The sequence below is a fragment of the Platalea leucorodia genome (genome assembly GCF_965183815.1).
Source record: "Platalea leucorodia genome assembly, chromosome: 4".
NCBI lineage: Eukaryota > Metazoa > Chordata > Aves > Pelecaniformes > Threskiornithidae > Platalea > Platalea leucorodia.
Window position 1 is genome coordinate 48,340,518 of NC_138826.1, and position 9,261 is coordinate 48,349,778.

General features: G+C 44.6%; 1 protein-coding gene across 1 annotated transcript; it reads left to right on the plus strand.

The window, feature by feature from the left end:
- On the plus strand, nucleotides 1-7,163 carry MANSC1 (MANSC domain containing 1). The gene is made up of 3 exons (XM_082308971.1): nucleotides 1-371; nucleotides 1,202-1,342; nucleotides 5,945-7,163. The coding sequence occupies exons 1-3, from the start codon at nucleotides 152-154 to the stop codon at nucleotides 6,937-6,939; spliced, it is 1,356 nt and encodes a 451-aa protein (XP_082165097.1). The 5' UTR covers nucleotides 1-151; the 3' UTR covers nucleotides 6,940-7,163.
- Nucleotides 7,164-9,261: the final 2,098 nt, after the last annotated feature.

Below are 9,261 nucleotides of genomic sequence, written 5' to 3' on the forward strand. Positions count from 1 at the left end.
GCTGAGGAGGCATCTCGGCGGCGGCGGCTTCCCCGGCTGCCGGCGCTTGGGGCAGCTCGCCGCCAAATCCGGCGCCTGGCGGCGGAGGGTCCGGTAGCTCCGTGGTGCGGGGCGCCCCGCGGCCGGCGCCGAAGACCCCGCCCGAGCGACCATGCCTGCCGCCAGCCGCCGGTGGCCGGTGTGCCTGCTGGTGGTCACCTGCGTGGTGCCCGGGCCGGCCCTGAGTCAGCAGTGCTCCGCGGAGAAACTGGAAAATACCATCATCGACATAAACTTATCGCTGCCCAGAGGCGTCAGGGGCGCGGAGCCGGCGTACGCCCCAAGCCCGGCGGCTTGCCTTCGCGCCTGCTGCTCGGGGGAGAAGCTGTCAGGTAACCGGCTCCTCCGCGGGCTTCCCTCTGACGGCCTGCCGGCGCTTGGGAGGTTACTGCTGGAGCTGTCGGGGACGAGGCTGCTCGCGGTATTCAGCGCGGAAGCGTTCACTTACCCTGCCATTCACGCCGCGGCTGCTATCCTGTTTTGCCAAGTGTGAGGTCAGATCTTAAGGCAAGACCCCAGAGCGCTCAGGAAAACAGTTGCCGTAAAGAAACAGTGCTAACTTTAAAGGTTAACAGCTCTCAGACCCCCAAACCCTAAGGTGTGTAAGCTGTACTTAGTAGACGCACTACAAAGTAACTGACATTTTGCTCTACGGTTAATTTTTGCCAAAAATGAGAGTGCTTGCCCTTCTCTGAGGCAAGTGGTTTGCATCAAGCTCAAGTACAGCAGCAAGTAGCGAGGACAGTGGTAAAAGTAACCCCCCCAAGCAGCAACAAGCCAAGAGATTCCTGGGATGTGATAGGAAAAGCGTAGAAACCATTTCCTTCCCCGTGAGTATATCAAGGAGGTTTTCAGATTTATCAGGATTTGTAAGTTGTTACGTAAAGCGGTGCCAGCGCGGTACGGGCGAGGGGAGGATGAGGGATTAGACTCGTTATTTCCCCCAGTTCATCTGCACGGGAAGAGGAAGGTGTGACCTTTCGTGTATTGGCCCCGGGCCATTCTTTTTGCAGTCCTGGGTTGTTTTTCCTGTAGGAATGTTGTATGTTAGTACTTTTCCCCTTGCTCACACGAGGAAAAGCTAATTTAACAGACCAGAGCTTATTATCAAGATGGTATAAAAGTTCTTATTGCTGAAGTATGTATACATCATGTTTTGCAGGAGACAAGAAGTGTAATTTGATGATTTTTCATGATCGAAGTACGAGCGCACGTCCCAACTGCTACCTGTTTTACTGCCCGAGCACAGAGGCCTGTCCAATGAAACCGGCAACAGAATTTGTGAGCTACAAGATAACTAGAGGTAAATAACGGTAAAAGCCACCAATCCCCACACTAGATGACCTTTGCACCTGTGACTTTTCAGTAGTGACCAGAAAATTTTTGGGGGTTGCGTTTTTAGTAAAATGTTCTAAGCCGAGCACTGTAATTTGAAAATGCTGCTCTTTTGCTTTGTGGGAGATGGAGGGGCAGGTGTGTGGTGAGCTCCTGCATGAGCCCAGCTTCCCGGCTGGAACAACATCCCGACCCATATGAAATTCCTTCACGTTAGATTCAGAAATCCTCATAATTTTCCCTTGCTTAAAACAAAAAGAAGCTGTTTCCATCTTGATATATTCAAGAAGCAAAATTTTCTGTACATAACACTGAATAGTATCGCTGAAAGCAATGGAAATACGATGCCCTTGTAGCCGTCTGCGTATTCAAAGGATCCATGCTGCACTGATGAACGCCGTATACACACGGGCAGAAACACCGAGCTAATGCTGGGCCAGCCTTGGAGCACCTCTGTGATGTTACCGAGTAATTGGCAATAGTAATAATTCTTTTCTGCTTTCAGTTTGGGAACCTGAAGTGCAGATGCAGATGGACTAAGCTCAAAGCTTTATGGCATGTGGGCTGCACACTCAGAAATTTCTCGCTATCTGTCATGTGCTGTGCGATTTTTAATAGCAAGTCTTGTTGACTGGCGTTGACTTGCACCAGACCTGTTTGAACAGCTCAGATAAGAAACTGATAATTAGACTGTCCTCCTGCCAAGAGTTCACAAGGTGGTTTCAGTGTGGCTGCTTGAGAGAGCAGAAATTTTGTATTTCCAGAGACTGAACTTTTGCTGAAAAAGTGAACTTTTCCAAGAGGAACTATGCAAGGAGCAACAGCAGGATATGTAGAAAGATTATTCACATAATGTTACCAAATATTTTTGTGCAAGCACAATCACACAGGAATTGGGCAAAAGCGGCATGCAACAAATGAATTGCATGCCTGTAAAATTATCGTTAGAACTATTCTTTTCTCCAGCTCTTTCTCCCTTAGAAGAATATAGGGGTTTCAAACAAAGAAACAAAAAATGTAATCATGCTTGTGCTTTCCTCTTGCATGTAGTGTAATGCTCTGTTAACACTCGATTGCATATACCATCTAATTTTCATTTTGCATTTTATTAGCTTCTGTGAACATTGAATTATGGCAAGATTATGCTAGTTTATTTACTTATGTTCCTACTGAGTTTTCAAAGGTAGCACCTGAGTGGCGTTGGCACTGACAAACATTTCAAGCTCTGTTTTTTCACATGAGAATCTGCATGTGGTTACACTGAAAAACAAACTAAAAGGGGGAAAGATACTCTGTGGGTAATAAAGTAACTTAAAGTACTGATGCTATGTTAGTAATGAGGTGTTGTTTTTCTTTTTTTAACTGTTCTTGTGGCTTGGTAACTAATGGAAACAACGTATGGCTCGGGAAGTAAAACACTTCCTGGTCCCAGTCACAAAGAGCTATTGCTGAAAAGAAATAACATTTCTGATTTCTGCTCTTCATGTACTACTTTGGTGTTTGCCTTTTCTACTCCATTAAGATACTGGTGGGTTCTAGTAAAGTAAGTTCAGGAGGTTCTTTGTTTTTAAGTGACAACCCTGAAGTTTGGTTTCTAATGCAGCTTACTGATTTTGAGGTATCAGCAGGACCACTTTGTTTTTTTAATCTCTTTGTAGAGGTTGACTTGTGTAGTGCCCTCGTTCTTTCTTACTAACAAGCTTATCTACCTTAGTACCCCAGCTGTACCTCGCACGGGACAGTTTTGGGCAATTGCATTTGGGAGCTTGTAGTCTAAAATGGAGACAAAGAATACTATAAAATCAATGTTTGATGCTGAAAATGTGGAGTAAGAGTTAGTGCAGGCAGTTAATTAACCCGAGGGCTGCAGAGTAGCAGTGATACTTATCTGTCGTATGGGACTGGTCAGGTCGCCTCCCTGTGCTCCCTCCACCCGTCCTTTGAACGCTGCGTGCGTGCTCTCTGCTTTTCTAGCTGTTGCCCAGGCGAGCGAACTGAAGGTGCCATAGCATGCTGCAAGTCCTTTGTAGCTGTCACACTACATCCGCTGCTTGTTTAAATGCACGGGGGGGAGCATCCATGGGAGTGCATCGGGAACAGGGAAAAAGCGAGCTGGGGACGGACTCCGTTGTGGTGACACGCCGTTTCCTCGCTGGTGTGGAGATGTGTCCAGAGCTGCAGAAGCAGATGAGAGTTTGGGCGTCTTTGACCATACAGTTGCTGATTCTCTAATAACTAAATGTTTCATTATTTAAAGCCACTCTCTAAAAACAGAGTATGGCTTTTCTCTAATTCATACCTTGTGGTTGCAGTCCATTATCTCTATTTAGGATCTTACTTTGCTAACAAGCTGGTGCCTGACTGGAAGGTTAGGATAAAAATTGTTGTCTATGATTCAAGTGAAGTATTTGCTGTGCTCTTGTTTAAAGCATTGCCAGTTTTTTGGTTTGTTGTTTTGGTGTTAGTTTTTTTTTTTTTTATTTCATTTTTTTGTAGAGTCTTAAGGCTTGGAAATATGTATTAAGACAGCAGCCAATTAGGCTTCCTTGCATCTATAATAAAACTGAAACAAATCCATCCCTCTAGATAGGAGTTCCTACTTGAGAAAAAAGTGACAATGAAAGTGTCATGGACTTTTCGTTATTTATTTCAATTCCAGTGCAGTTAACAAACCTCTTTGTTTCTATGAAAAAAGAGATGAGTGAGAGTCAGAACTACTTGAGAGGATGTTCCCTTTTAATGTTCTGTGTGGCAACTGAATGATAACGATTATATATATACACACACATGCATATATTATATATATGCATGTGTATATATATATATATATATAAAATCTGAATGATAAGAAACCGTCTTCCCCAGAGCTTGTGCTCACCCAAAGTCTCTCTGTAATACCTGCGCAGAATCAGGTAGCTGCTTGGATTATCGATTGTATGGAATTTCTGTCATGTAACGCTGTTGCCCTGCTTCCAAATTCTATTAAATAACAGTCACCCACCTGGTTTCCAAGCAATACATACTGACTTCTGAAGAAATGACCAAGTGCAGTCTGCTTCTTGTGGAGGCCTTCACTTGGAGACTCTTGGAGCAGTGTCTTTCTTCTAGCATGGCAGTAGGAGCTCAGGTCTTTCCTACAAATCAGTATAAAATAGTCTATAAAATGAGGATATTATTGCTACCTTGTATCATAAGACAATTTTTGTATGAGAATTGAATTGTATCAAACAATCACAGGCTGCTTGGATATTACAAGAAAGGGGAGTATATTGCCATCCAGAGGGACCTGGACAAGCTTGAGAAGTGGGCCTGTGTGAACCTCATGAGGTTCAACAAGGCCAAGTGCAAGGTCCTGCACCTGGGTCGGGGCAATCCCCGCTATCAGTACAGGCTGGGGGATGAAGGGATTGAGAGCAGCCCTGAGGAGAAGGACTTGAGGGTAGGGGTACTGACAGATGAAAAGCTGGACGTGAGCTGGCCATGTGCTCTCTCAGCCCAGAAGGCCAACCGTATCCTGGACTGCATCAAAAGCAGCGTGGCCAGCAGGTCGAGGGAGGTGATTCTGCCCCTCTACTCTACGCTGGTGAGACCCCACCTGGAGCACTGCATCCCGCTCTGGGGTCCTCAGTACAGGAAGGACATGGACCTGTTGGAGTGGGTCCAGAGGAGGGCCACAAAAATGGTCAGAGGGATGGAGCACCTCTGCTATGAGGAAAGGCTGAAAGAGCTGGGGTTGTTCAGCCTGGAGAAGAGAAGGCTGCGGGGAGACCTTATTGCAGTATTTCAAAACTTAAAGGAGGCCTACAAGAAAGATGGGGATAGTCTTTTTAGCAAGGCCTGCTGCGACAGGACAAGGGGTAATGGTTTTAAACTAAAGGAGGGTAGATTTAGACTGAACACAAGGGAAAAAACTTTCACAATGAGGGTGGTGAAACACTGGAACGCGTTGCCCAGAGAGGTGGTAGATGCCCCATCCTTGGAAACACTCAAGGCCAGGCTGGACGGGGCTCTGAGCAACCTGATCTAGTTGAAGAGGTCCCTGCCCATTGCAGGGTGATTGGACTAGATGATCTTTAAAGGTCCCTCCCATCCCAAAGCATTCTGTGATTCTATATAATCATCTTGGCTGGGTGGAAATGTGTACATCTGACAAATAAAAGTGAGGTTGATAATATCTACTTCTTAACTGACAGAGGCTGAGAATGGTTTAAAGGCAATGGGCCTACTCACTGCATTGCACTGCTCAATAAAACACTTATATGCATGCAATACAAGTATAAAACAATCAGATTGGGATGCTCGCTCTGCACAGGTGAATCCTGTAGGAAGCGTCAGTCAGGGTCTGGTGTGCCCAGGCTTGAGACTGACAGGTCTTATGACACAGAATTTAAAAGTCACTCACCATGTTTTAAAGAAAGGAAGATCTTGATGCCTCAGTTTCATTAGTCATTACTTTCTGGAGCCCCCTTTTTTCTCTCTCTTACTAAGAAATACAAATTGTTAGAGTAAGCCTGTGGTAGTCAAAAATAGATTTAATAATTAAATGCTGGTATTTCCTTTCTGTTTGCAGACACCCATGCCCTGCAGGATACGTCCTTCAAAAGTGAGGACTTTTCTTCAAATGGCTATTCTTTGTCTTCGGATGCTGGAGACTTTATTTCTCCCAGTCAGACTAGCCATCAGAATCGTACTGCTGCTTTGCGACAATCTGTCTTTCATCAGGCACCTGAACTCCGGAACCACGCGGCCGAGCATTTAGACAACAGTGAATTTCATACAGTTTTTCCTGAATCTCAAAGGGCAAAACATCCTGACAGCTTAGACCCCATCCCGCGGCAGAAAGTAATTAACCTGCCGTCAAATACGTCTTCTGCTGTTCGAATTGGAAACCCCTCTGCTTTGTTCCCCACCATTCAGTCTAGCGTTGCTGAACCCAGCAGAGCTACTCTTACTCCTCTGCCTACAAGTACCACCAGCCTGGGATCTCGTACAACCCCTCTGCCTACTGGTGGTGGTAAAGCTACTGCTGTCACCACCACAGCTACCTTTCCGCCTACTGCGAACACTAGAGTTAAACCTGGTATCCCTGCCGCCACCATCACTGTTACTCATGTTCCTCTTTCCAGTCCCACAACTTCTGCTTCAGCTCCAACAACCCAGCGCGTGACCGCAAGTTCCAGATCTGCTACTGCCCCATCAGGGCACAGAACTCCAGCCATGCCTCCTGAGCCAACAGCTGTCTCTTCCAATGACACCAGCCGCGTTACCCTCCTCTCTTTTTCAGGTTTCGCTCTGTCTACTAGTGATTCCCCCACGGCTTCCCAAAACGACCCTCAGGGTTATGACCCATCTGATTCAGAAAGCTACCTGCCAGAGAGTGTTCTGAGAGGGAAAGGTGTCGTTCAGCTGGGAGAAAAAAGCAGCCTTGTAGCGGCTTTGCTTTTTGGGATGATATTCTTGTTACTAGTTATTGCACTGACGGGGAAGAAAATACACGAATCTCTTCAGAAGAGACATTACACCAGGTTGGATTACTTGATCAATGGAATGTATTCTGATGTATGATGGGGAGAGGGAATAAGATTTTGAGGAGCATCTCTCATCTTTGAGAGGACAACTCTGAAACGGAACAGTAGATATTGAAATCTCAGAAGAGGATGGATTCCTTTTTTGGCCACTAATGGGAAAGCGGCTTTGGTGGGGAAAAGAACTGCTTTTTCTATGCTGAACTGTAACGTCTATCATTTTTGATTTATTACTAAATCCAGAAAATAAACACTAAAATCCAAGTTAAGCTAAGAAGGTCTTATATTTAAGGAGAAAAAGCATTTGAAGAGCTTAATCTGTACTGTGACAAGATTAGTGGAATAGAAGTACACCTAATAAATTGAGTACCTGTGCAGCGCCTGAGTGTTTTCAATGCTATTTGCACCCAAATGCCCTAGTGTTACATGACTGTCTGGCAATCCTATTTACTCTATCTGTAGCCTTAAAGGAGTACTTAGTAGTAGAGCTTTGCATCCAAATGGGTTTTGGTACAAACAGTAAAAGTTGTAGTACACATAACATAGTTGGCTTAATTTTCCTTAGCTACGTATAGTTTATGGATATATATGTATCTTTAATGTTTTTTTATGCATACATTGCAAGTTATCCTTAAAACCATGTGCTGCAAATTTGAGTTTGCCTTTTCCAAAGAGCTCGCCGCCCTGTAGCACATTGGGTTTTTGCGGTATGTATCAGAGAGAAAGAGTTTTTATCATATCAAAGTAAAGCAAGCTGCAATCAAGGTCTTTCGTGACAAACGTCATGACCAAGTGACTTGGCATGTGCACGAGAGAGAATCTGTTCTAATACACCTAAATCCCTGACAGCTGAGACTCAACACCTGATCGTGGAGCAGGCAGGAACTTGTGAGGGGGCTTCGCAAAGACAGCAGCTGTATTGTTGGCAGAAGCCACAGAAAAGGTGTGGTCTCCGTTTGGTGAACATCTGGAGGGACTGAAGAGAAGTAAGAAAGTTTTAAAGGAAAATGGTGGCTATGTAGGAGGGTGCCAACCTCAGAGAAGTTTCCTGCAGTCAGCAGGAGCGGATGAACAAGGTTGCGTTATCTTCATGTTTCTGGCGTTCTCCTACTTCCCTCATCAGCTCTGGAAAGAGCTGCTTGCAACAGTGCTGGACTTGCTGTCCCTCCCGAACACACAGAGCTCTCAAAGCACGCCCTCTTTACTTCTAGGGTCATCTTCATGTGACTGGTAATAAACATAGCTGCTCTATAGGTTTCCTCACCTCTGGAATAAGAGATGAGTGAGAGTATGGGTGAGCATCTGCTGCTTGCTACACAACTTCCAGTCCGTATTATTCACATTTCCCTTCGCATACACCCAGTCTAAACCTGTTTTTAGAATGAAAGACTAGATTTCAAAGTATCTGTGTGGCAGGCAGCATAATCAACAACAAACATCAAGACAGAGAAGGAAGGGTGCCTCATGAATACAAGGAAATAATTCTATCACAAAATACGAAACGTGAGTCACGTCCAAGAGGTTCTTAGATCTGTCAAGCTCAGTGCAGTGGGAAGCAGGTGTGATCCAAAAATGGCCTCAAGGCAAGCTTTCTGAGAGCTCTAACAATAACTTTATGCAGAAAATTCTCTGAAAATTCCATTATTCAAAGATCAAAGAAAAGTCAGTGTTCCTTATGTCAAGAAGTTGAATTCTTACTATATGGGGGCTGCAAATTGCTTTACAGATACAAAACCAGCTGGTCTTCTACACTGCTTAAGTCTGACAATGCTTAAATGAAAAACATTCTGGATAACCTCTTAAAAGTGAACAAAATTACAAAAGAAAAGTATCTCAAGTTCATCAGCTTGTCTGTTGACTGCACTTTGTTTAACCTCAGTTTCTTTTTTTTTTTTTTTTTTTAATAGCTATTTTCAAAGGTTTCTGGTCAAGGAACATGATGAGGGGGAATAACATTTCTGGGAAATGAGTTAATAAAATGGGAAGTACTAGGCCCAGTTGTGGGCTGTAAAAATGCAGGCACAGATCTGAGGTTGACCGTAATCTTCTCTCAAAAGAACTACAACTTTGTGAGAAGCCTTCTACGTTGCCAATGCCATCACAGCAGCTTATTGCAGGAGAGGTGTTGAGAACAATCCCTGAATCCTCACTGTGTGTTTCTGCTGTAATAAAAAATTTGCTGGCGGAAGAGATGGTTGGTATTAATTGATACAGTCCAGTACAGTAGAGATACATTCAAGAGATGGCAGGCTCAGGGTCATTCAGAGGACTGGGCATGTATTTGGCTAATATCATCAGAAACATCACCCTCCAACCCAAACAGCGACGTATATCAAGCACGGTGAATGGCAGAAGTAAAGCA

What these genes read in the sequence shown, in the direction of transcription:
- MANSC1 (XM_082308971.1), top strand. Translation starts at nt 152, where the DNA reads ATGCCTGCCGCCAGCCGCCGGTGGCCGGTGTGCCTGCTGGTGGTCACC. An exon ending in CTCGGGGGAGAAGCTGTCAG is followed by an intron (nt 372 to 1,201) that starts GTAACCGGCTCC and finishes CATGTTTTGCAG; the next exon opens with GAGACAAGAAGTGTAATTTG. An exon ending in GAGCTACAAGATAACTAGAG is followed by an intron (nt 1,343 to 5,944) that starts GTAAATAACGGT and finishes TTCTGTTTGCAG; the next exon opens with ACACCCATGCCCTGCAGGAT.